Source organism: Apiospora kogelbergensis, assembly GCF_038363985.1.
Source record: "Apiospora kogelbergensis strain CBS 113332 chromosome Unknown utg000005l_segment0_segment0, whole genome shotgun sequence".
NCBI classification, from domain to species: domain Eukaryota; kingdom Fungi; phylum Ascomycota; class Sordariomycetes; order Amphisphaeriales; family Apiosporaceae; genus Apiospora; species Apiospora kogelbergensis.
Window position 1 is genome coordinate 547,237 of NW_027117422.1, and position 26,172 is coordinate 573,408.

The following is a 26,172-nucleotide window of genomic DNA, read 5'->3' on the forward strand; positions in this document are numbered from 1 at the left end:
CAACCGGTAATCCACGTAGTGCTGAACTATCGGGTTACGATTTTCGGCTTCGCGCGACTGCAGGTCCTTAAAGACGAGCAGTCGTTGAACGTAGGTATGTATGCTCTGTGGTCTTTTTCGGTTCGATGTCAGGCTTTCAACCCAGCAGAAACGATACACAAGGGCCTTGAAACACTATGAACCCAAATGGACTGAAATAACCTCATGGTACCTAGGTATGCGCGATCAACGCGCCGGCTTCCAATGGGTTAGAGACCATATTGCCGCTTTCGGCGGCGACCAGAACAGGATTACCGCGTTCGGACTTAGTTCCGGCGGTACTTTTACCTCTTTGCATTTGCTATCATACGGTGGCGAGCGTGGCGTACCCTTCGACCGCGCTTGGTGCATGTCTGGCCCTCCAGGGACGGCACTGGACATGACGTCGGATGCGGTGGAGCTACACACCCGCGCCGTTGCGAAAGAGTTGGGCTGTGGCCCCCGTCCGGCGATGATTTGGAGGTCCTGCAATGTCTCCGCGACGTGCCCATGGACAAGCTGACCGAAGCGGCCATAGCATACGCCATGAAGAACCACCCGCCACTCGGGCTCTTCACCTTCATCCCCTCTGTAGACGGCGATTTCCTGCCCGACCGCCAGTCAGTTCTCTACCGAGCTGGCCGTGTCGTGGCAATGCCCATGGTCCACGGCTGGACGCAGGACGACGGCGGCACGAACGCGGGGCCAGCTACCGACTTCCAAACCGAGGCCGACATCATCACGGCGCTCCGCCGCTTCCCCCAATCACTCACGGACGACGACTACGCCGGGCTCTTAGCTCTATACCCAGCGTCAGACTTTGAAAACGAGGTGCACAACTACGAGTCGCGCCGGGCCGCGAGCGATCCCGCCGTCTCGGTGCACTATTTCCGCGCGGCGCGCATCCTCCGCGACGTGCTCTTCACCTGCTCCGCGCTCGACTTCGCATCCGCAGCCAGCAAGCGGTCCACCGACACGTCGCTGCCGTTGGCCTCGGGCGCGGGCGTCCGCCTGTACAACTTCAACCAGAGCACGCTGACGCCCATGTTTCGCGCCGCGGGCATGCCGTGGCTCGGCGCCGTGCACGGCAGCGACTTGGAGTATCTTTACAACAACTTGCTCCCGCGGGAGACGCTGGCGGACGCGGATCTCGTGCTGGCAGACCGCTTTCTCGCCGCTTTCCTGAAATTTGCCTATACGGCCGATCCGAACGGGGTGGATGCTGATGCCCCTTCTTGGCCCGAGGCGTTCCCGAAAAGGGGCTGATACGGCATCTTCTGCTTCCACACCCGCAGTCAACGTCCAGCTTATTGGCGGTCCATGGGGCACGGGTAGCTGTCACTTGGCGGCCGATGCCGGTGCTGAGGAAGGGTTCCTCGCTGCTGACCAGATGGAAATGCAGCATCCTATGGTGGACAGCACTAAGTACGGCGAAGTGGGGGGCGAACAGCTTCGACAGGGTCAAAGGGAACTACAGGGGGACAGGTCACTAGAGCGTTGTGGCTTCATTAACACACTGACAGAGCGGCTTGGCAATTAGGCGCGCGTGGAGTACGATATATTGTGGAATGTACGAAGAGTGAGAATCTCTGCAAGCCTCCTTTTTGGGCCTGTGTTCCGCTCTTAGCCTCGCGTATAGTTGGATGAAAAAGCATGGAGACAAGAGTTTCAATCAAAATGGGCATCGTATGGTTGTTAATGGCTTTCTTTTGGATCTCTTCTAGAAGAGTATCTGAAATGAATGGACAGCAGGCAATTTACCAGCCCACCTCACGCTCCCTCCCAACGATACAACAAACAAAATATCAACGTCACGACTCCCGTTACCCCTCAGCCTCCTCCTCATCCCCTCCAAGTTGGCCGGCGCTCCCTAGAATCGCCATCTCCTCATGTCCCTGCGGAATAGGTTTTTCAAGCTTATCAATCTCGTCCTCGGGATCCCCCTCCTTCCTCTCTGGTGAAGCAATGTAAAAACCCTGGTGGACGAGACAAAGGCGATACCCATTCTGGGGCCCGTGCTTTTCGGTCTCGTAGATGGCGAAGAGGATGGATTTCTGCGTCTTCCCGGTCTTTTTGTGGCGCATGCTGAAGTGGAAGATGTGGTGGCGAACACAGTTTGTGTCGTTGGCGATTTCGTGGAAGGCGCCCGAATTGACCATATCGCGCACCATGGAGGTTGGGAGGGGACTACCCTCGGAAAAGATTTGGAAAGACATGATGATAGTGAGGATGGTAGGAAGAAGAACTTGTAGAGAAATAGGGAGCGGGTCGACGCGTGCTTTCTATTTGAAGCACTCTCCGCTGAAGAACTCCTTGCTGAGGGCGTCCTTGATGTTCTGTTCGTTTCTCGTGTCAATAAGTATTCCCAAGACGCTAGATAAGTAGGTACATTGGGTATGGGCGGGAACTTACGTAGCAGGCGGCCTTGTTGTTCACAACGCAGAGGTACGACTTGCCGCCTTCCTTGTCCTTGCAGTTGTGGGCGTCGCGGATGCCCTTGCTGTCCTTGGGAGCGCACTTGCCCTTGTACTCCTTCTTGACCCGCTTGATCAGGCCCTTGTTCTCGCACCGTGTCTTGCGTGCGACCAGCTCCTCGAAGTCGTCGGCGTTCAGGTCAACGTCAACGACGTCAAGAGCTTCGTCGTCGCGGGCGATGAGGTTGTCGAAAGAGTCGGCCTGGGGGAAGGCAAGTGCGGTGGTCGCACAGAAGAGGATGACAGCGGTGGGGAGAGAGAACTGCATTTTGGCTGATGGGTGGGGGAGCTTTGGTTTTATAGGTATAAGCAGGGGAGGTCACGTGTTATGACGTAAGGGGTAATGTCTCAGGTGTTGATTGTTTGTGTTGCGTTGTCTGCTGGTGAGTAGTTTCTTTCTACAGGGCGCGATGATTCTCCATATTTATACTTCTCTAGACTCTACTTTACGAAGAATGAGAGCTTCTATACTGCGCGTGAGAACATAGCTGATTAGAAGATGTCGTAAAACATCGATTGAGCTGACACTATCCGAGGTGCATATTACTACACAGAAAAGGGCATTAGGAATGATCGGCGGATCATCTTCGATTAGACTTCAGCTAGGACTATCCCCATGTTCTGTTTATCCGTCGAATCCTGATTGGATCTATGTCGCCGATCCCCTGACAGCTTCCCCAGACCGTGGTCTAGACCGTGTACGTTTGTTTTGGGTACCGAGCGCCAATGTCATAACACCACTATTGGCTTACTCAGACGCCACGGAGCTCCTTCCGGATGATGCGGGCGGCGTATTGGGGCTTGAGATAGTATGCCGTAGCATGCAGTCAGGGCGTCTCAGCTTACATCGTCATCACGGCATTGGAGCTCAGCTTCATGCATGTCAGCTCTTAGTAGCATATGCTGTCTTAGAAATAATATAAACCGACATAAAACTATGTATTGTCCTTTGGCCTTCCTTTTTCAATTAGATTTAGAGCCGTTAACACAACAGGTGCAACTAGTATGTATAGGTATGTTCGTCGCGCATACACGCCGTATTCTATTTATAGCCAGATCAAAGCATACACACAGTAACAGCACCAGTATATGATGAGCCAGCGCAGTGGATTATTCATCAAATGAGTTCGGTATTAGGTGGCGGCCCTGTCGTGTTATGCTCACGTAAGAGCGGAGGAATAATGCTCGCATCTACAGACACCCACGGCTGTTTCCATTATGTAACAAGCTTTTCTAGTCAGGCTAGTCCGACTGATACGGCATAGACTGTCAGTATATCCTTGCCTTCATGGCCGTAAAAGGGCTTCATCTTTGGCAATAAGCGCTAGAAGAGACCGTAACGGGGCGGTAAGAAGGCGGGAAAGAGAGGTAAGGCAGGTAGACGAGTTGAACTACGACACATCCAAAAGAACGGGATTAGTGATGGGCACAGTAAGCGTAATATAACCCTGAAGCCTATGGCTGCAGAGTATGTCTTAGAGAGTTGGAACAGAAAGTGACCATGGCGTCACCAGGATATCCGACAGGATCAGTAGTATCTCAATATGAAGAAGGCATCAATAAACTTTAATATACTAATATTATCGTGACAAAATCTGGACTTTCTTGGCACGATGAATTTGCAATTCATTGGGCCCTTGTTTTGCAGCACTATCCTGAGCGCTGTCGAATAATCTCATTGTGTTCGTATCGTATTATTGGACAACGTGTTCAAAAGAGCGCCACAGAGCTCCTAGGTACCCAAGAATAGATAATATACCCGGATCATCATCCCGTCCCAGTTCAGGGGCTCATTAGCCTGAAAACACACAACATAAGCACGCAAGCTCTTGCCGTGTCATACTCTAGGCAGTGATTAACGGATCATATGTGCCGATCCAGCGCTCGTTTCCAATCGGCCATGGAATAGCAATTCTTTCACATCATCTCCTGTCGCTGAGCGGAAGTTTGCTAAAAATATTGCCTCAGCTCATCCTTCCCCTTTCACAGCATGCGGACTCCACAAAGATGTATATGATCCTTACTGCTCGGTGTAGATTCTGGACGAAAGCGGCATTACGGTGTTCGGAGCTCGCAGTGAAGGATGCTCATATACAATGAGGTGTCAATTCTGCCTCGTCCACAATTCGAAGCAATTCAACTTTCTAATGTCTCTCAATCATCATGATGTCCCACAAGCCGTCAGGGGATGGGGTGATGTGTAGGATATATTCCACCAACATATCCATATTAATCCGATTACTCTGCACAAACATGGACGGAAACGGTTTGCAAGCAAAGGTAATGTCACTTAACATCTTGACAGGCTACTACCAGCTCAGTAACTCCGTGGCATGTTCTTGTATGATGGTGGGCGCTTCTGGCGAGGTGTATTGAGGGCCTGGATTTGGCTCTTGATTCTGACCTTTTCTCAAGAATAGCCTCGTCATGGCCCATCCCCGATGCCTCGGTGACGATTGGTTGCTCATAGCTAGCGCCTAGGCTGTTTGTGCTGCACCCCTCTATGGCCTTGCCGGGCCTCCTGGAGACGGACAAGACTCGTGCCATCCACAGTCCTGGTCTCAGTAACGAAGTCGTGTTAGCCAATAGAGCTGGAGAGGTTGCACAATGAGAAAAACACTGCATATGCCCCGCCAGAGTGAAGTTTGCTTCCAAGTGTCTCCTGCAAGGGATGAGACCACCCTCCGTACAGGTTTTTAAATCAAGTTCCGTTCACCTAATACTATTTCATTCCCAGCACTTTCTCTTTAAAAAGAAGCAGCCATACAGCCCTTCAGCTATGGCTGCAACTTATCACCTACCGCGCGCCGGTGGCGGACTGAGTTTCATGCAGAAGCTGCCCCCCGTGTTTACCTCTTGCGCCCGTCATCCGACAATATGACAACCACTTCCAGGACTAATGACCCTGCTTTGATCATCGTCTTTGGCTGGATGAACGCGGGCGGTGGGCCAATCGCCAAGTACGTCCGCCAATACCAGGCCCTCTTCCCAACCTCGCCCCTCCTCCTTGTTGGCTGCACCTTCACTGGCATGACCATCCCATGGCTGGGCTTACGAGAAGCTCGCATTGCCGCTGTCACTGCCCGGACCATCCTCGACCAGGACCGTGAACAGGAACGTAATCGCAGCGACGTAGATGCGCCCGCGCGCCCGCGCCTGCTAATCCACGCCTTCTCCAACGCTGGCTCGACGATGTTGTACCACCTCTACACAGCCTTCGCGGCCACCAGCTCCCCTGATATACCCAAAAACACCATTCTCCCCCTGCATGTTACCGTCTTTGACTCCACGCCGGCGCCCTTCACCTACCAGACCCTGATGCAAGGCATCCTCGACGGCGCCCCTTCGGCCGCCGCTCGCGTCGCCGTCATGCCCATTGCGTACCTCTACGTCGCCCTCGTGTGGCTGGTGGTCACAGTCCTGCGGGTGCCCGACCACATCGGCGACCTGGGCCCGCGTGCGCACAATGACCCGGCCCGTGTGCGCGAGGCCCTCCGCGTCTACATCTACGGTCCGGCGGATCGCATCACGCCCGTGGCGGCCGTGGAGAAACATGCCGACGAGGCCGAGGCGCGCGGCTTTCGCGTGTGGCGCAAGGTCTTTGAGGGGTCGGGACATGTGGCGCATGCGAGGAAGGATGCGGATCGCTACTGGCGCATCGTCCGTCAGACTTGGGAGGCAGGTCTGGGGGCGCGGATTGAGGCGCGGCTTTAGAAGTAAGGAGCCCTTTCTACGTATTATCCTAGGCTGGGTATCTACTGATGTAAAGCAATGGGATAAGCAGTAATGCAGCATTCCTTCGCTAGTTTGACTAAAGACGGTAACCAAGGCTCACTTTAACGAGCAAAGTCGACGCAAACCAACTATTTGGGAGGGTATGGACCAGTTTCTGTCGAAGTGATCGAAACGAATCGGTGTTGCAGAGTGCTGACATGATCAAACACATGATTTTACTGGAAGCTGCTAGCCAGTGCTGATGATAAGACGATCCAATGTATACACGTCCCTGTAGGGCATAGGGGGGTGGGGTAGTAGCCGATTCACGGGTTCCACAATAGCGGCCGCCGTTTGCACCCTGTCAAATCTGGATCAGGGGTAACAACAGCGTATATACCCCTGTAATAAAAGTAAGCTACGTCGTTTCCAGTGTAGTGGCGGCCGCCGTCGGCCGCTCGCTTGCGATATACCACCTTGTCGGATAGCACTCCAAGATAACTTTGAGTATCAATCAGGAGACACAAGGCTACTACAACCCTGCTCAATTCATCCCCTCGTCAAATGGCCCTTTGATAACCACAGAGTTATAACGAGAAACGACTGACTAAGAAGTTATGTCAAACTTGTATATAACATGCAGGATACGACGCGAAAAGATGATGTTGTTTTTACCAACAAGTCTACATTCATCATCTGCACCTCGCATCCTACTTTTGATCCTAACAAGTAAAGATGGCGGCTGCCTTTGACTCAAGCAAACTCTTCCGTGTTGACGGTATGGTGGCAGTCATCACGGGAGGAGGATCAGGTTAGCCCCAACCCCTTGTGAAATGCTGCCAGGCACGATGACTCCGAGAACACTTCAGCTCACAACGTCCCCTAGGCATCGGTCTCACCATGGCCCGCGCCCTCGCCTTCAACGGTGCCGCCAAGGTCTACCTCCTAGGCCGCCGCCTCGAGGTCCTCGAAGCCGCTGCCTCGGAGCACCCGAGCCTAGTCCCCTTCCAGTGCGACGTGACCTCGAAGCAGGATCTACAGGCCGCCGTCGACTTCGTGCGCGCCGACGCCCCCGGCGGCGGCGTGAACCTGGTCGTGGCCAACTCGGGCGCCATCGGGCCCGCCGTGCGCTTCCCGCCCTCGGACAGCCAGTCGTCCGTCTCAGATATCCGCGAGACCATGTTCGCCAACTTCGACATGGGCGAGATGAACGACACGCTGGCGGTCAACGTCACGGGCGCCTTCTTCACCATGACGGCGTTTCTTGAACTCCTCGACGCGGGCAACCAGAATGCGCTCAAGGGCGGCTGGGGCAAGCCCATTGCCGGCGGCAGTAGTGATGTGCCCGCCATCCAGAGCCAGGTCATCTTCACCACCAGCGTCTCGGCTTTCAGTCGCCACTGGTCGTCTTCGCCTCCTTACTTGACCAGCAAGGTCGCCATCATGCAAGTAGCCAAACACGCCAGCACTCAGCTGGCTCGGTTCGGCATTCGCGTCAACGCCATTGCTCCAGGATGTACGTTTCGTGACTTGCGCCCCGCTACGTGGTATTGGTATAGAAACTGACCTTTCTGTGACAGTATACCCCTCGGAACTAGCGTCGGTCTTGCTCAACAGTCGTAAACCCGCCGAAGAGTCGTCTGATGACCAACGATTCATCCCGGCCCGGCGTTGGGGCACAGACGAGGAGATGAGTGGTGCGATTCTGTATCTTGCCAGCCGTGCGGGCAGTTATTCGAACGGCCTCATCCTCACGACTGATGGGGGCCGGCTTGCTGTGATGGGTAGCACATACTAGTAGCGAGATGGGACAGGTTGAAAGAGAAATCGCGCATCGGCCTCACGAGGATCCCCAGATCCTCAGATGCCTCTTACTACAACCCAGGGCAGCTGTTACCGCCCCGAGATAAGTGATTAGGGCGGTGGATAATATGTCCTTCAACGGCCATGTCTTGTGAAAAGTAAGCTTGGCATCAAATCACTTGTCATACTAAATTGGTAAATCATATATTCGATCGTTCAACATAGTACCCGGTACCGGTACATTTAAAGCTGCCATCTCGTCTCACTCCCTTATCGTTGACGTCCTTATCATTGGCGGCGGTCCTGCAGGCTTCACTCAAGAACTTAACCGTTGAATGATGCTCTGATCCTCTTCTGCTACTGCTAGCAAGTGTTTAATTCCAACTCCAAAAGGGCCGTCGTCACAGAAGCGAGGTTCCTATCCTTATGTAAGACAAGAAGATGGCTCTGGGCTGCTGTGGTGTACTTACTAATCAAATTGGCTGCCCATTCCGAAAAGTTCCTCCTCTTGCTGCTTCTTCTTCTCCGCGTCAGTCTTCTTGGACTTCTTCTTGTCTGACTTGTGCTTGGTCTTCCCCGAAGACTTAGAGGACTTATGGTGTCCACCGCTTCTGTGACTTGTCTCAGAGGGTGAAGCGCCTCGACAGGAGTTCGAGTCGTAGACGGCGTCGGTCGTGTTTACGGAAGACCTGTGTGTAATTAGTACTGCGTCTTTGAAGGGTCTCAGGTATCATACATTTTGGTGGGCAAGGAGTCCAAACGTGAAATGCTATAATGATCAAATGTTCAGGCGTGTTAAAGGTGAAGTGTCTTGAGAAGATAGAGTGGTGGCTTCGTGCCGGATAACTGTTTTGGAGTCGGCCATGATCCAGTCTTTATATCATCGAAATCAGGACAGGAATCGGGGGTCACTTGTCAAGGAACTCATCAACTACAACAATGTCACTATGCCGAAGGCCGCCATGGTCTGAGGTTGACCGAACTGGCATTTGTGAACAACGTCCAATTGGTAAGGCTGCCGATTTTGATTGGGTAGATTTAAGACCTGCTCTGTTGTTTACCCCTATGATTGGTGAGATTTTCGACAAAGCCTAGGCCCGATGCATCAAGGAGGGCATGCCATGAGTAAGATTGCGGTTCGGCCCGGAAGCCTTATCCTTTGCGATGAAACTCTCAACCTACTGCAAGAGCATCCATAGCTCGGGGAAATGTTCGACAACGCGCCGATCTGGTACTTAGTCAGGCGATATGTCCATTCTTATTGGATAGATATCGGCGCTGGGAAGACGCCTTGGGCTCGGCAGTTTGCTGTGAGACATCCTTATCGGGTGAGCTGAACCCCCGTCCTGCAATTCACTGCCGCCTCCACCCTGCCTGGGTCGTGTTGGTGAGGGGGCGCGCGGACGCGAATATGATTGGTGAGATATTGGACGGCGGGCGCTCGTGACGTATACAGAAAAGGGTACATGCCACCTGCGACGAGGGACATTGGTGTGTAGGTGGCACGAAGCACGACGTTATAATTGGCCAGATATTGGACGTCCAGGGCGTCGACCCATGCATGGTGGCGTGGAGGGATTATGATCGCGGTTCGCTACAGGCTTGATTTCACCTGGAGATGCATCATCGACGTAACCTCCTACCACCGGCCAGCATGAAATCCCAAATTGGCCTGCTATTGGTCAGACTTCGGCCATCTTGAAGCAGGCTGCGCTGCTACCACCGGCATTCGGAAGGAGGTGTGATGCCTCGCGCACCATGTCAGCCCGTCCTTCTTCAAGTCTTTTGGCAAGTACGCCCGGCTATATTAAGGCATCTCCCACGCCGGTTTGAATCACTCAACTCGACCAAGACCAGCCCATCGATTCCCCTCCCTACCAAGTCAAGTCCATCCCCAGAGAACCTTGTACAGATTCTGTCGCAATTTTGCAATACGCGCCAACCTGGTGCAAAGCTACTCTGCCCCGCATCTTATTCCTTTGGGTCATACCAGCCTCAAGCGGGAGTCCTCGATACCATGGCATCCTCATTAACAATTCGAACCGCCAACGATCCCAAAGACTTCAGCCTTTGGGATCCCCATAAAGACACATTCCGACAACTGTTTTTAGCCGATGGATTGAGCCTGGCTGCAGTCAAGGCCAAGATGGAGAGTGAATACAGCTTCCCTACCACCAAGTAAGTCTCCCTAACTTTTAAGGGGCCTATCTTACCGTCTCTGACTTCCCATTTCAGCGTCAAGACCTACGAATGGGTGCTCCGTGAGCATTTCAAGTTTCGCAAAAAGCTCGAAGCAGGCCAATGGCTCCTTGTTGACCGAGAACTAGGGAGATTGAAGCAGCACGGACTGGATGGTGACGTATACGTATCTGGAAAGCTGCAGGATAAGAAACATGTTTTGAAGAACATTCAACGAGAGCGCAGAGAAACCACCAGTAGGAGACCAAAACCAAGTAAGTTTTCATCGCTATCGGCCCAAGAGCAGTTGCTCGTTAAGCCTCGAAAACCACCTGAGACACTCACACTAACCATTCACCAGACAAACCTACGGAACTTCCTACCCATGTCGAAATCAAACCAAAGACGGGCCTCAATCGCCCCGCTACTCAAGTACTCAGAGACTTTGTGGCCGATCGTGAAGGCGATACCAGTTTGATGCTTCTCCCTGGTTCAACGACGACAGAAGCAAATGCTCTAGCGCCGCTCCTCGAACAACCTGCCAGCCACCACCAAGTACTCACAGACAACTACATCATGGATGAAGCAATTCTTCAGCAGATTATGGACAATCCCATTGGAACAGTATACGAAAGGCTCAAAGAGAATGTGCCTTCTAAATCGTTTATACGGTTCTTCCGTAGCTTGTGTAAGTTCATATACTATCTTCAGGGCGACAGCACTGTTTACTAACTCAAAGGGACAGGGGAAAGCGGCAGACTGTCTGCAGATGAAAAGACACGTCTTTCTAGAGCTATGTATGGTCTGCTCTTCATGATCACCAGCTACAAACCATCACGCGACTTCCTGGAGTGTTTCCTTGGTGGCCAATCACTTTCCCAACCTCGGGTATTTGGCGTGAACGATTCTGTTGCGTTTTTGGAAACAGCCTGTGTTCAATTTTCCAATGGCGAATATTCCATCGACGTCTTTCAACAGCCCATCGTACGTTGGATCTTAGATGTTGCCGACTTGAAACTATTGCGAGACTTCTTCCAGTTGGAAAACCCAACTGTAGCAGCGCTTTGGTCAAATATCTACAAGAATTGTATATTAGCCAACAACAAAGCAGCTCAGATTCTTCTGAGAGTGGCGTTGGACATTCACCGCGGCAATTGGCTCCGCAGTGGATCTATGCGTCACCTCGCAGCGGCGATCCTCACAGGAGACGAAGACACTGCAGAGCGTATAATGGTGACATGGCAAACAGCGATTGGCCATAAAAAACTTACAAACCTGACAGAGATCGTCACGCGGTGCCTAGCCTCACAATACAGTCAGCAGTATTCATGTCTGACCCATATACGGGTTATATTGCGACTATCCGCAAGACACAAGATCCCCCTTCAGGATTTGGACGATGCCCTTGGCCGCTTGATATCTAACAGTAATAGACATCACGTCGCGGCCATAGATTGGCTCCTACGAGTAGGTGTGCATCTATATCCTGCCATATCTCTCTGGATCCCTTCGTGCGTCCAGCTGCTGCCTGACAACTGGGCTCATATTTGTGGCCCAACATCTTTTTATAAAGATGAGATGTGTTCCTTCCTCGATTACAACAATTTTCAGATTATCACGACCTGCAGCAAACTCATGAGTATCTTCGTACCAGCCTGGGGTTGTGTCATTGCTGCGAGGAGTGGCAAGGTGGCCCTGCAACAGTTTATAAATTCGTTGGACGACTATACGCCACAAGAACTGAACCGATTACAACAAGTGGCATTGTCGGAAGTTGCTGGACAAGGTGACACCGAAACGACATCAATCCTCATGAATGCCGGTGTGGACCCCGAAACGAAGCTTCTCCCAAGGGTCGAGTGGGATGCGAATGACACATCTAAACCCCGCTGGTGCTATTTGGATCCATTAAGTCGAGCATCTATGACCGGCAACCTGGATATCCTCAATGTCCTTATCAATTATGGATTCTACCGATTGCGGCATATAGTTGATGCACTGGTTGCTGCGGCGCGTAGCTGGGTACAATTGGTCCACTTCAAAAACAGACCACCAGCCGGCAAGAAGCAGGCCGCAACAGTCGCCTTTCTCCTGAAGCAAGACCCCAAAGCTATATGGGATAAACTGACAGATATGAAAGCAATACCATGCCAGAGTCTTATTTTGCGGTGGTGCCCGCAGCAACTCGACGCACAAGTGTTGGCTTCCCATTCTCAACCGTCTGGTCCACTATACAGCATCTTTCCGCATGACACGCTCAGGACAGCCGTCAAGCATGGTTGTAGCCAGTCAGTTATTGAGTCGCTGATCTCTGCAGATGAGACGATACATTCAAATATTGACGAAAGTGGGAACACCCTGCTTATCGACGCTCTTCTATCTGAATCTCATGATAGATATCAAACGGTACATTTTCTTCTTCAAAAAGGAGCAGATCCTTGTGTTAATGGCCTGCGGCTCACCACTCTGGAGGCTACGCTTCGGAGATATGCCAATGGCTTCCCTACTAAGGAATACTATCGCCCTCACGATTTACCGATGAATAATAGAGAAGATCGCAATGTCAGTCTGGATTTATTCCAAGAACTCCTTGGTCTGGGAGCACCTGTCAATCGAGATACAACGCACCAGGAACCGTGTCCAAAGACTCTGCTTGAACTCCTAATCGAGTACAACGCGGGGTTATCCCTGATACAGCGGGTAGTGTCTGCTGGGACCAACATCAACGAGCGCCATGCTGAGCAAATTTCAACCCCTCTCAACACTGCCGTCATAACAGGACAGCTGGAAGTCGCTACATGGCTGGTCAAACAAGGCGCGGAAGTGAACACCAAAGGGACCTCTGGTTGTTACATCGCCGAATCAATCGAGAGCGAGACTATACTCACCAACGCTTGCGGGGAGAAGACAAACCTATCTTTCGTTCGGCTTCTTCTCGAGGCAGGGGCTGACGTCAACCCCAAAGATGCAATTCACTCAACTCCTCTGTCAAAGGCTATCTTCCAAGGTAATATGGATATTGTCATTTTGCTTCTCGCCCATGGGGCCAACGTCAATCATCCAATTGAAGAGTTCGATTCAGCCTACCCTGTCGACTTAGCTGCGTTGTTTGGCGAGCTAGATATCTTGAAGGTTCTTCTTGACAGTGGGGGTGGCAGCATTTACCCAGGAAACAGTGGGTTTGACAAGGCATTCTACAATGCCTACGTGGAAGGGCATAACGGCATTCTCATGTTCTTGGAACAACATGCGGGACATTCGGCGTCTACTGTGATTTCAAATTTGAATGCCTTGGGAGTTCCGAAAGAACACAAATGGTGGTATAACTCAAACTGGCGAAGTGATTGCTGATCGCCGAAGACTAGGGTCACGAATGTCGATAAGGTAAGGTGTATATAGCTATCTCATTATGTAGTGCTAGACGTAAGCAATGCGATCAAATCATCCGGACACCTGTTAAGCCTCGCCAAAGACTCCGCCGTCTCCCCTTAACCGACCTAGCCGTCCTGTCCGCCCCCATCCCCAGCAACCATCGCACGACCTCGGTCTGGCCATGCGCGCTTGCGTAGTGAAGCGGCCTCCACTTCCCCTCCCCCTCTTGGTTGACGTCCCCGCCGTCCATGGCCAGCAGGTAGATGGCACAGTGCAGGTGCCCGCGACAGACGGCTCGCAGGAAGGGGGACGAAGGATAGGCTTTCGATTTCGGACCGCGCTGGTTGGCCCCGTTTCGGCACAGGAGATGCACCATACGCAGGCTGCCGGCCTCGGTGGCCCGGCCCAGCACCGTGTCATTTTGGTAGGAGGATGACGGGATCTCCAAATCGGCTCCGCTCTTCACCAGGAGCTCCGCGGCCTCGGCTTGGTCCGCCAGGACCGCTTTCACTAGCGGGGTGTTCTCCCACTTGTCCAGAATGTCGATGGACGCTTTGTACTTCAGCAGACACTCCAGGGCCTTGATGTCGCCAATCTTGGCGGCGTGGTGTAGCGGCGTCATGGCATCGAATTCCTGGTCCAGGCGGCAATCAGGATCTGCCCCTTTCTCTAGAAGCTTCTTCATGGAGCCGTACTTCCTCTGGTCCAGGGCAGCGAAGAGTGCCATGGGGAAAGTGCTCGCATACGGGGAGCGTGCATTAGGATCGGCGCCGCACTCCAAAAGCTTCTGCACGGAAATGTGGTTGCCGTGGTATGCAGCAAGCAGCAACGGTGTCGCGCCTGGCAGGTCGTGAGACGAGGCCAAGAAAACATCCAGCGTTCGTGCTTTCTTGGCCAGGCGCTCCAGGTCGCTTGACTTGCCTGCCTCTGCAAGTATATGAAGGGGGGTAAGGCCGGTCGTTTCCAGGCCCAGTGTTGGATCAGCTCCGTGTCGTAGGAGTGCTTCGAGTACTTTGCTGTTAAGGCTGATACTCTTGCCGTTCTTCACCGGCTGGACTGCCATATGCAATGGCGTCTTGCCCTCGCTATCGCGTGCGTTCACCTCCGCATTAACTGCCAGGAGCCTCTCCAGAGGTTGTAGCAGATTACCCCATGCGGCATAGTGAAGTGTCGTGCTTCCCTTCCGGGTCCGTGCGTGAGGGTCTGCTTCGGCGGCGAGTAAGGCCAGGGAGGTTTCGACCTGATGGTTATCAAGCGCGGCGATCAAGGGTGTTGCGTTGTTTTCGTTTGGCTCGTTCACCGAAACGCGATGCTACAGCAACACCTGGAGGGCTTTTATGTTGCCTTTGCGGGCCACATAATGGAGAGGCCGGTCTTGGCGACTGTTGAGGATGCATTCAGCTGATGCTCCTTCTTCCAGCAGCTGTGCGAGTCCGTCGGCGTTATCATCTTCAAGTATGACCAGAAGTTCTCTTTTGAGCTCCTGGTCTGTTTTCGAAGATTTCGTCTTTCTAGGCAATGGATCTGTCACTTGATTCTCACGTCTGACCGTATCGATACTCTTTCTGGTATTCTCATGTACCTTGATGAGTAAATGCCTGTCCTTTTGTAAGTATTTTCAGTTAGCCATTTAGTAATGAGACTTGCTCACTGTGTCAAGAAAGAATTAACCATCGTGACGCTATCTCGTTCCTTCCTCATTACGTCTAACAAAGGCTGAAAAGACGATTCCTTCCTCCACATGAACTTCATTCTGTCGAACCGATCCTTCTTTGTGACTTTGGCAATCTCCGCCTGGGTGTCTTCAAATGCAGTTGTGAGATTCTCCAGGACCGTCTGGAGCATGGCCATAGTGTGCTTTTGAGTGGCCGAGGTGTCCTTTTGGAATACTTCCAAGTTATCCTTGATATGCGCTTCGAGTGTTTTCAGTAAAGTCTGGACCCTCTCGCATTCGGTAACGATGTTCTGGAAGACTCTTGGGGCTTCATTGAAGTCATCCCACAGTCGTTTCACCTTCCAGGCAGACTCGAAGAGGCCTATGACCGTACTTATGGACGCTATTGCCTCCATGACTGGTTGGGGATACGACCGTTCTAGGCGGCAAGGTTTTCTGTACGATATGACAGACTGGAAAGTCGATAACAAATTTTCTTGGCGGGGGATAGATTGTTAATACGTGAACTACTACCATCGGGGTGGATGTCAGCCATGTCAGCAGAGCGGGGGGCTGTCCAATAACGTGGCTACGATTAGCAACTTATCATTGATGCAAACTATTCACTGCCACAAATACCACAAATATGGGTCCAAGACCCGAGCCAATAAAGTAGGGTCTATGTATTGGCGTCGGTGACCAGCACCGCTCGAATACGTGGGCTCTGCCCGGGCATCACGACCAGCAAACCAGTTGTCGTCTTCATGCTCGACGTCTGGTGCCAGAGACGTAATGGCAGCCAAAACTAGCAATGGCACGATTGTGTTGAGGGAGCGGGAAGCCGCGGTCCTCGTGTCGGGCTTGCGAGGCTCCTCCCTGACTACCAAGTCGTAGTTGCGGTAGATGATATCGACTGTGGCGTCTGATAGTGTGCTGAAGTTGATGGCTCTCTGGAGCGGTGTTGCTAAGTGGGAGTGGAATGCAGGGCCCGAGTGGATTCGCTTGTGAGAAGTTACAGCCGAAGCCTGCTATAGAAGTATGGGGACCTGGAGGTTGATCGGCAAATGCTCAGGCCTTGTTGGCAGATCGGTCATATTCCTGCTTGGGGTTGACATGGTGCAAAAGCACAACTACCCTGCAGATCAAAGGTAAGGGAAGGGCAGCGGCGAGAGCGAAAAGGAAGTAGAATAAACACTGGTAGTAGTGGAAGGTCTTAGTTAGGAGGTGCAATCCCGAACTATAGTTTAAAGACGAGAGCGATACAAGACGAACTTCAATCTTAGCAGAATCGAAGGAGGATGAGAGATGTTAAGTTATAAAGTCAAATCAAAATTGCTGGAGATAAATGGGGTCTCAATCCGCACGAGTGCTCACACGGCACTACCACAAGCGTCTTCACGTATTCTTGATGATCATGTTAACGTAAACTGACCATCCACGATGGCCACAGCCAGACGGAGCACCGCCGAAAAGCTTATTCTACCTGTGACATCGTATCATCCTTGCCTGCCTGCCTCTCTTAGATATGATCGTAATGAGCGCTGCACCCCTGAAATAGTCGAAATGTGTTTTTCCTTTTATATACAAGCATTCATGATGTTATCCAGGTAAGATAGCCATAAACTTCATGATAGCAGGTAATGATATAATGGCCAGGAGTGAGAGTAACGATTCCTTGATATTAAACCAAAAGTTCTTGAGATGAAGTTTATGGAAACACAACTACAATGTTTTCTTCTAGATCAAATACAAGCCATCATCAGATTGTTTGTGATTCAAGCATTTCCAATACCGATAGGCAGCCATGAATCATAGCTTTCCTTCCCAAGATGATCAATATAAATCGTACATAAGACGTATTTTTACCTAACGCACCAGCCGCTTCGTGATCTTCTATTTCCCCATTTTCTTCGTGTATGTTACTGGTTTTACCTCACTGATGCCCATAGGTACCTGGTTGATACCTGAAGCTCGCGTGAGCCGATGGTAAGTCAATGAGCACTACATTCCAAGACGCTCCAGGAGCAAATCTGATCTCCTTGTTTGTTTGCCTTGCTGGCCTGGTAGTGAAAAAACATATTGACATGAGTTGACTTTTATAATAAATTTCAGAATCCTCGCACCATACCAGAAAGCAAAATCTTTGATCTGAAAGTTCCATTTCTTTACCACTCCGCAAACACCAATTACTTTATCGCTTCCCTTCTCACAACAACTCTCGGCCCATCGAGCAGCAACAACAACTTGAATTGACGATGTCGCAATCATACAACGCTTACTCAGGTCCGCGAGGTCCGCTTCAACACCGCTGCGGCCTCTGCGAAACCATGCGTCCCGATCTCCTGCGATGTGCAGGCTGCCGCATCGTGCGCTATTGCAGTCGCGAGCATCAGATTCAAGACCGCAGCGAACACAAGGAGCTCTGCAAGGAAATCGGCGGGCTACGCGCAGGTCTCGAACGAGAAGATCACATCGTTCGCAATGCGACCACAGACAACGGGGCGCCGTTGAATGCATTCGAGTCTCTCTCGGGCCGCTTCCACATCAGTCTACCTACTCGGGAGTACATCGAGGCACGTTACGCTATCGCCTTCCAGGCAAGACGCGCCGGAACCTTGGACGGCATCACGGAAGCACTGGAGCATTTTCAGGACATCGTCTGGCTCTGCCGTGTTTACAGCCTTACCACGAGCAACGACGTACCTGCATTGTTGATGCGACTTGGTCAGGACCAGGAGTGCTACGACTTCATTGTTTGGACCGCGAAGTCGCGCGACATCTCATATGACTCCGGAAATACCGATCTCCCGTTTCTCGATATTAAGGACGCAGACGTTCTCGGGCTCGATACATTGAAGACAGTAATCAGCTGTTTCGACAACATCGACTTCCTCGCCATCATTCTCTTAATAAAGGTCAAACTTCTCATCGACATCCGCAACCTCAAGGTCGCCCGAAAGGTGCTGCATGGACTGCCTGTCGACCTGTGTTTGGAGGTGGAAAGACACGCAGTACAAAGCCCAATATCACTTCGACTCGTGGGTCAATCTTACGGCTATCTGTTGAGCACTGAAGTCAAACTTATGAAGCATTGTCATCTAATCAAATGCAAGATTAGTGAAAAGTATCCTGAATTCATGGCTGAGTTGGCAGATCTCAGGATTGAAACGAAAGTGGCCTGGCTTTGGCCGCGTAATAACAACCCTTTCGGATTGATGTCCAAGGCCATGGAGGGAGTGTATCCTGCCTGGTGGGAGACGCCGAACGCATTGGAGCTAGTGCGGGCAGCATTCCACGCTGTCCAATATCGTAACTTCAATGTCCTTCACGAGTATCTAGGACATCAGGGGACACGGCTGCCATCAATGCCTCAGGAGGTCCACAAGCGCAAGCGAAGGGATCCCGCACCTTACGATCCTGACACTTTGGAACCGTATGAGTTCATCTTGATAAGGATCATTAAGAATAGCTCATATCTGGGTCCAAAGATGGACATTGAAACGAAGAAGAGAAAGAACAAAAGTAAGACTGAGAAGAAGGACAAGAAGAGGCATAAATCTGGGTCCACCAGATGATCAGTCGTGGCGACCCTTTTGGGATACGGCTGTGCATTTGCTGGGGGTATTGGAGGGTGGCGGTGATTCTACTCGATAATTCTACTCGATAATTCTACTCGATAATTCTACTCGATAATTCTACTCAATGATTCCATATGGCGATACGTAGGATCATGAAGCAATGAGAAAACGTCAACTGTGACTACCAGAATACCACCCTTTCTTGGTGAGGTCGTTGCTTGAAATATTCCTGGGCTATTTCCCCAAACTACCCCGAACCTCCTGACGTCGACCTTCTGGCGGGGTGAATTGGGACTTTAGCCGGGGCTAATCTAACGCATCCCGGTTCCCGGGAGAGTTTGCTAGGAACTGATCCGATTGAGCGCCCATGGAAGCTATGTATGTAAGAGAGTCATGCTCTGCAGATATCCGAGGAACGAAGGTCTAACGATTCTTCGCCCAGCCGGCTAAAGAGGGGGGTTAGGAGCGGCAGCACTTCTTATCCTTTGGCTGATCGAGCAATCAGATCAGCAATGATCTGCTAGCAACAACAATATATATCTACATGAAGCATAAAGTATTGCATCTTCTATCATGTAATATTAGTCAATACTCAGTGTTCTTCCTTTTCGTGGCCCTTTATCGGTCTTTACAATTAAAACCCAAACCATCCTTTAGCGATACAATGCATCTCAAGCAAGGTCTTGTCCTCGCCCTCTATGGGTTGGCGACGACAGTCAAAAGCACAAACGCGAACTCAACCAAGCCAGAACCGTTCGGCCTCTTCGGCGACAACCCCATCTACTGGCCCGACGCAAACCACACTATGTTCTACCCGCGCATTACGGAGCTCTCTGACGGCATCATCTTGGCCACGGCCGGCTTGAACAGTAGCCCCGAGCCCGTGTTCCCCATATTCAGTTCGAGCGATGGCGGCGCCTCGTGGGAGTGGATCAGCAACATGACGGACCAGGTCAATGGGCTCGGCATGAATGCGCAGCCGGCGTTAGCAGAGCTCACATTCGACTTGAGCGATTCATTCCCGGCGGGAACTGTGCTGGCAAGCGGCAACAGCTGGTCACCTATCAGCGACAAGAACAGTACCAACATCGATATCTATGCCAGTCGCGATAAGGGACAAACTTGGGAGTTTGTAAGCAACGTGGCCAGGGGCAGTGGACCTAATACGACCAATGGGACCCCGTGTATATGGGAACCCTACATCCTGTAAGTTCCCTAGACAGACACATCATACTGTGGCATGGCGATAGTCGGCACCCGGGAACCCAGATCACCGATTAACATAGTTATTAGACCCTATGAGGAGGACCAAACTATCGGTGTGTTCTACTCAGACCAGCGAGACCCCCTCCACGGCCAAAAGCTTGCACACCAAGTATCGAAGGACCTCAAGACTTGGGGACCCGTCGTCAACGACGTTGCCTACAAGACCTACACGGACCGTCCCGGCATGACAGTCATGGCCTACCTCCCGCCCCTGAAGAAGTGGATACTGGTGTACGAATACCCCGGCACGCCGCCCGACTTCCCCGGCGGCGACTCCTGGAACGGCCAATCCTACCCGGTATATTACCGGTTCGCGTCGAGCCCGTTCGAGTTTGACAACGACCGCGGCTACCCCATCGTCGTCGACGGCATGCAGCCGGGCTCCAGCCCCTATGTCGTCTGGAGCCCCTCGGGCGGGCCCAACGGCACCATCATCGTCAGCGACAACGACCACTCTGACGTCTTCACCAACAGCCATGCCGGCGCCCCGGATAAGTGGGAGGTCCACGCCACCCCGCAGCCCAACGCGTACAGCCGCGCTCTACATGTGCCAGGGGGATACCCGGATTACCTTATGATTTTGGGCGCGGCAAGGTACTCGCGGAAGGTGCCGAGGCCGCTGTCGATGAGCGTTGTTAGCGTCGAAAACCTGTTGACTCGACCTCCTGGCGATGCTGGCAGCTGATGTTTCCGGTGAATATGGGAGCCTGAAACCAGAATAGATGGTTGTTCGATTTGCTGGTTTTGAAGAAGCGTGCTATAGTTGACAAAGGATGATAAATATGGGGTGGAATGAACGAAGTAGGAAAACACATTGAAAGATCATCGACGTCACTGACTGGCTAGATCATTTTGGACTAGTGATGACGCCGTGGAGTGAATCATAAATGAACAGTATACAAAAGCGTCCTCCTGCCCCCCCAGCGCCACAACAACATCCCATGGCCGCGAGTCCATCCCACTATATGGCCAATTTTGCACTTGGGGTGGGCAAGGACCATAAGATACCGTGTGACAAGCTCAGGGGACTATGGGCCGATAATAGAAGAGAAGTTGGAGGAGGAAGTGGTGGGTGTCGCTCGTGAGATCAACACAGCTGAGGACGGGCATAGGCTGCCCTGATAGGAAATCAACACATATTGTCTCGACAGTCTAGGACATGGTGGTATAAATTAAATCCACGCCGGAATCAACCCGGGCTGGACGAAAGGAAAGAAGCACGGCAGTAAGACGTCGATGTCCAAGTTAACAAGTCTCTTCTTGCTGCTCTTACTCTGTTCGTTCACATTGTTTTAGAGCTGGACAATCAAGCATGTCGGCCAGGGTCCAATTGACAATCCACCACAGAACAACCATCCAAATTGCCTACCTATTCTACAGTTAATTTGAGCTGGGTTATTTATTTCTGGCAGGCCGGTACCAACATCTAAAATTCAATCACTCCATCCTGTGGCACATCAGATTCTCCATCTTCCTTCATCTGCACACTGCAAAGCCCCGATCAAAGGCAACTAACCATCACAACTACCCACGCAGCCTGCCAAATAACGATTCGCTGTCTCTTTTTCGGCATCACTCTCTCAATTGGCTTTCTCTTCACTTACCATAACATCATCCACCCGATACCAGTCATTCACAATGGACTCCTTGATTGTCAAGTTGCGTATTCCTACCAAGCGCAAGCGCTCCGAACAAGATGACCCAGCAAACATAGCCAAGAGACGTTACAATGATAGTAGCATCAACGCTGGCAGCGGCAGTGTCAGCAATAGCAGCCACGACAATGCCACGACGGACAACGGCTCGGGTTCTGGTCCTGACACGGACAGCACCAACAGCAGTGTCAAAAGTAACAGCACCGCTGACCCCAATGTCAAGGACATCGCCATCAAGGATGCTGCTCTCGATGTGGCTCGGGTTTGCAAGGGTAAAACTCTCCCGCAGGCGGCCACAGACGTAGCGCCCAGCATCGGCCCGCTGTCTCACCCAGCCATCTGGAAGTCATACCAGTACTTCCGCCAAGCCTTCCCACACGGTCCCGAGATATTTTATCATCCCTTCACCCACCACAACCTCGGAGGGTTCCGAGCCATCATCCAGAGCATGGCGGCGCAGCATCCCGGTCTCCGTAGGCCCACGTTGCGCGAGTTCGCAAAGGTCGTTTGTGCGTTCACAAGACCGCGGAACTCAGCTGAGCGCAAAACACCGCTTCCCTACATGTACGAAGCGCTTAGCGCTTCTAAGGTGGACGGCCACAACAAGTGGGAGCCGGATTGCTTTAACGACGACACCCATTTCGTCCTTCAGGACCATCTTGCAGCCCTCTTGGGCATTTGGGGATCCAACTCAAACATCAATCTAAACCTCACGCTTGCCATCTGGACCAATGGCGTGCCGTGGGCATACAAAGTCTGGGACCGTCATGACGTACAGTCAACCAAAGTCGTCTGGATCTACCACGATGGAAACCACTCGTACGCGGGCTTAGGACCTTTGGGTAGCAGTATTGATCCTTCTATCAAGGCTATGACGACCAATGATTTCAGTGACCAAGAGCTCGAAGACTACGAGCGGATGGTTGATGGGTTTGGATCCTGCACTGCGCAGCACTCCAGTAACCGTCCCGCCGAGCAGCCGACCCCTGTTGCGCAGCCACGTACTGTCAAGCAGCCAATCCCTACTACACAGTCGACTCTTGTCGAGCAGTCGGCCTCTGCTGAACAGCCAGTCACTGACGAGGATCCAGCCCATGTTGCAGAGTCGACTACTGCTGAGCCGTCAGCCCCTGTTGGACAGTCGCCTATTGTCAAGCAATCGGCCACTGCAGCGCAGTCGACTCCTGCTGAAGAGTCTGTTACTGAAGAGCTGATTACTGCTGAAGAGCCGGGCCCTGCTACACAGTCAACTACCGTCGAGCAGCCGACCCCTGATATACAGTCGACTGCTGCTGAGCCGTCGGCCCCTAATACACAGCCACCTATTGTCGAGCAATCGGCCACTGCTGCAAATTCTACTACTCCCGAGCAGCTGGTTACTGCCGAGGAGCCGGTCTCTGTTGAAAATACATTCCCTTCAGAGTATTCGATGGCTGCTGCATTTCGGACTCCACTGATGTACCCGGCTGCTGAACTGCCGACCCCATCGACGAGCCCGTTGAGCAAATGAACAGAAGGAACGTAGCTATGAATCGACATGCTCAGCTACTATCGCAACACTGGTTGGGAGTCTGGGTATGAGAAACGACAAGGAAAGCTATGATGATATGGGAAAGAGCATGGGTTGATGACAACCATGCCCTGGGAATGGAGCCCTGGCGGCACATACGTCTGGAACACAGCTTGATATGGGCTTGGCAGCACATCAATCGCTTGATCGATGAGCCTACTACCTCTTACTGCATGCAGGTAGTAACTAGACACCAGCGTGGTGTCTCATCAAATAGGAATATGATGAGTACCTAAAAACAGTGACTTTGACGTAACGTGATAGCTCCCGTAGAACACGAAAAGAATTGAGTGGCTGGTGCTTACTTGCTTTTCAACACCAGCGCCATGGAGCAGCGCATGGTTCTGGGAGAACGACATGATAGAATGGCGTATGGGTGTCAGGGTGGCGACGCCCAAAGAAGCTCGCCAGGCGCAATTGGTCAGGAGATACAGAACTGACTCTGGGCTAGAGACTTGACACCGAAGCATGTCGGGGAGAAAGACTTTTCTTAGTCGAGTGGCGCACCCGAAAGTTCCTTCTACTTTGTGCCCCGAAGGACGGCGGCGTCGCAGGTGGTTGGGAGACGGGACTTTGAAACCTCGATGATCTTGGACTGCATCACAAAGCGACCAACTTCGACGGACACTAATTCTAATTTTGCAACAGCGAATTGCTTCTTATCAATTGATCGAACTACTTACCTACCGACTGCCAGCCCGCCAGTTGCGGAACGGTGGTACAAGAGCCTCTCCACCTAGCCCGCTCATATATCCAATAGCTGCGGCACGCAGAAGAAGCCATCCGGTGGCCTAGGCGCCTTGCCCCCAACCGAGCAACCGTTGGCACATGCTGACCAGCCATTCGACGAGAACCATCGAGGACCATTGCCGAGGATGATGTCCTTACTTATCAAGAAGGCATCAATAGCATGAAGAAATCGCGCACCCAAGACAGACACGCCTGGTCTGGCCTGTGGTCGGAGGGCCAGGGCTCATTCAGCCCATCCCAACTGGCTGGGAAAAGGTCGCGACGTCTGCGGCCAGGCATGTCGTCAACTTTTAGGATCAATGCTTGGGGGGCGAAGACCCCCATGGCTGGTGGCCCATCGCGTTCTCCATTGGCTGTCCATCAACTTTGATGCGCTCATTCAAGACGAGCCACGTCTTCCTATGTCTGGCAAGTTGCCAGCCTCTCGGCCGAAGCACCACCGAGAGAGTCTCACTTGGGCTGTGTCAAGGCCTTGAGCAACGAGAGTGCCTAGAGACCCCATCTGCAGGCAACACTGCCTCTGTCAAAAGAGGCTCTGTCAAGTTCGTAGACTTGCTCGATCCGCCAAGATAGTGGGATAAGCATCCTGCAAGACAACGGGATGCCCAGCCCATAAGAGTGAACTGCGGTTTCCTTAGCCATGATCCTAAGAAGTCCTCCATGTTTAAATTGAAATGGGCGAACACAGTCAGTCTGGCCAATGGGCCGAACACTTGTTCAATTCGGAGAAAGCGGTTGCAGGATAAAGCCCAAATGAGGCCCTGAACTCGAAACTGTTCGCGTGTTCCCAGATGACGATTGGCGCGGCATCACGGATTGCGCCAGCACGGGCAATTAAAGCCGTACGACGGGGCATATCCTCCCTTTAAGAACGCGAAAAGCGTGTGATCCTGGGCGTGCTTTACGCGTGGAAACATGACTGTCTCCCCCTGGTCTCCCTTGGAGCGCGCCCGAAGCGTGGGTTGTGGTTCTGGTTTAATGGTGTGGCCCGTTCCTTCGACCCCCTGGCCCGCCCTCATTAATGGCAGGAATCGTGACGCGATAATTGGCACTCAATACCTAGACTAGAGGAATCAGAATGGAGACTGGGGAACTGCAACCTGCTTGATTCATTATGCCCCTCCGAGACTCAGCTATTACTACGACGGATTCGTATATGATGATTATAAGACCTGCATGGCTCTAGCGAGAGTGAGACCGGATTTGACGCCCTGTCAGCAAATCAGGTGTCGTAGACGGAGATATGGCCAATGCATGAGGTTCCTGGCCGTAGCTGAATTGCTACGACCACCCTGGTTTGGCAGCATTCGGCGTCCTTGGCTGCTTGCCCGCTGCTTGCTTGAAGCTCGGTAGTCCAGCATTGAGCCAACTGCAAGTGCCTACTGGTGCCGCAACACAGCCCGGATTTGCGTGACCAGCGAGTTGCAGCAGCGACTAGCGGTACTGAAAAAAAGCCCACACCCCACTAACCACCAAAACCACTGCTGTAACTCCACGCTAAAGTGGCACCCCCTTAGGACCTGGACCCCTCCCTGGCCCGGCATTCTGACCGCCTGATTGGATTGAAGGGATTGAGCGAGAGTGGAAAAACACGCATCGTATTAAAGATACACCAACACCACGCGTCGGCTACACGATTTCCCATTGCCCATTTCTTCTGATCTTAGCTGGGTGTCTCGTCTCGTCGCTGTCGATTCAACTTTAACCTGCAGGAAGCCAACCCGGGTGTTTGAGGCCTGAGCGTATCATAACCATTTGATTGACCTGATTCCTTCCTTTTCTACACCACCCAGAACGGCTTGCTACTCCATTTCCCGCCTTTGGCTTGCAGTCTGCATATCGTCTAGAGCCCATTCGTTCAGCGTTTTTTAATTGACTGCAGTTCCCTCTTGCCAATCCCTTCTCGACCTGCTTACCAGCTCCGCGCCTATTGCAACAGCTGCGGCCCTGCTAGTCTCGACGTGCAGCTTTTGAGACAGCGACAGCTCACTGTGGACAATCCGATCCAATCTCCTCCATCCCGGGCCTCACCTGTCGCGACCACCCCTCCCCTCACTTCACCTCACACGCCCTCGTCTTCCGCGCCCTCTCTCTCCTCTCCTCTCCACACACACGGGACGATCGCTTGCTTGCCTGGTTG

At 52.2% G+C, this 26,172-nt stretch overlaps 10 protein-coding genes across 10 annotated transcripts; 6 read left to right on the forward strand and 4 right to left on the reverse strand.

The window, feature by feature from the left end:
• Positions 1-528: 528 nt before the first annotated feature.
• On the forward strand, positions 529-1,284 carry PG998_006760 (Lipase 1; the record flags this gene model as incomplete). Its single annotated transcript, XM_066873576.1, has 1 exon — positions 529-1,284. The coding sequence occupies one exon, from the start codon at positions 529-531 to the stop codon at positions 1,282-1,284; it is 756 nt and encodes a 251-aa protein (XP_066729521.1).
• A 557-nt stretch (positions 1,285-1,841) lies between these two features.
• Positions 1,842-2,234, reverse strand: PG998_006761 (uncharacterized protein; the record flags this gene model as incomplete). Its single annotated transcript, XM_066873577.1, has 1 exon — positions 1,842-2,234. The coding sequence occupies one exon, from the start codon at positions 2,232-2,234 to the stop codon at positions 1,842-1,844; it is 393 nt and encodes a 130-aa protein (XP_066729522.1).
• A 66-nt stretch (positions 2,235-2,300) lies between these two features.
• PG998_006762 (uncharacterized protein) lies at positions 2,301-2,760 on the reverse strand (the record flags this gene model as incomplete). Its single annotated transcript, XM_066873578.1, has 2 exons — positions 2,301-2,354; positions 2,431-2,760. The coding sequence occupies 2 exons, from the start codon at positions 2,758-2,760 to the stop codon at positions 2,301-2,303; spliced, it is 384 nt and encodes a 127-aa protein (XP_066729523.1).
• Positions 2,761-5,369: 2,609 nt separating this feature from the next.
• Positions 5,370-6,206, forward strand: PG998_006763 (indole-diterpene biosynthesis protein; the record flags this gene model as incomplete). Its single annotated transcript, XM_066873579.1, has 1 exon — positions 5,370-6,206. One exon carries the CDS (start codon positions 5,370-5,372, stop codon positions 6,204-6,206), a length of 837 nt encoding a protein of 278 aa, XP_066729524.1.
• Positions 6,207-6,941: 735 nt separating this feature from the next.
• Positions 6,942-8,004, forward strand: PG998_006764 (uncharacterized protein; the record flags this gene model as incomplete). Its single annotated transcript, XM_066873580.1, has 3 exons — positions 6,942-7,017; positions 7,093-7,722; positions 7,787-8,004. The coding sequence occupies 3 exons, from the start codon at positions 6,942-6,944 to the stop codon at positions 8,002-8,004; spliced, it is 924 nt and encodes a 307-aa protein (XP_066729525.1).
• A 2,022-nt stretch (positions 8,005-10,026) lies between these two features.
• Positions 10,027-13,538, forward strand: PG998_006765 (ankyrin repeat-containing domain protein; the record flags this gene model as incomplete). Its single annotated transcript, XM_066873581.1, has 6 exons — positions 10,027-10,187; positions 10,245-10,462; positions 10,549-10,875; positions 10,933-11,509; positions 11,558-11,654; positions 11,799-13,538. 6 exons carry the CDS (start codon positions 10,027-10,029, stop codon positions 13,536-13,538), a joined length of 3,120 nt encoding a protein of 1,039 aa, XP_066729526.1.
• Positions 13,539-13,623: 85 nt separating this feature from the next.
• PG998_006766 (uncharacterized protein) lies at positions 13,624-16,328 on the reverse strand (the record flags this gene model as incomplete). The annotated part of the gene is made up of 5 exons (XM_066873582.1): positions 13,624-14,799; positions 14,884-15,157; positions 15,211-15,595; positions 15,920-16,163; positions 16,260-16,328. The coding sequence occupies 5 exons, from the start codon at positions 16,326-16,328 to the stop codon at positions 13,624-13,626; spliced, it is 2,148 nt and encodes a 715-aa protein (XP_066729527.1).
• A 1,140-nt stretch (positions 16,329-17,468) lies between these two features.
• PG998_006767 (MYND finger) lies at positions 17,469-18,788 on the forward strand (the record flags this gene model as incomplete). Its single annotated transcript, XM_066873583.1, has 1 exon — positions 17,469-18,788. One exon carries the CDS (start codon positions 17,469-17,471, stop codon positions 18,786-18,788), a length of 1,320 nt encoding a protein of 439 aa, XP_066729528.1.
• Positions 18,789-19,455: 667 nt separating this feature from the next.
• On the forward strand, positions 19,456-20,742 carry PG998_006768 (neuraminidase; the record flags this gene model as incomplete). The annotated part of the gene is made up of 2 exons (XM_066873584.1): positions 19,456-19,997; positions 20,085-20,742. 2 exons carry the CDS (start codon positions 19,456-19,458, stop codon positions 20,740-20,742), a joined length of 1,200 nt encoding a protein of 399 aa, XP_066729529.1.
• Positions 20,743-21,686: 944 nt separating this feature from the next.
• On the reverse strand, positions 21,687-22,352 carry PG998_006769 (uncharacterized protein; the record flags this gene model as incomplete). Its single annotated transcript, XM_066873585.1, has 2 exons — positions 21,687-22,034; positions 22,275-22,352. The coding sequence occupies 2 exons, from the start codon at positions 22,350-22,352 to the stop codon at positions 21,687-21,689; spliced, it is 426 nt and encodes a 141-aa protein (XP_066729530.1).
• Positions 22,353-26,172: the final 3,820 nt, after the last annotated feature.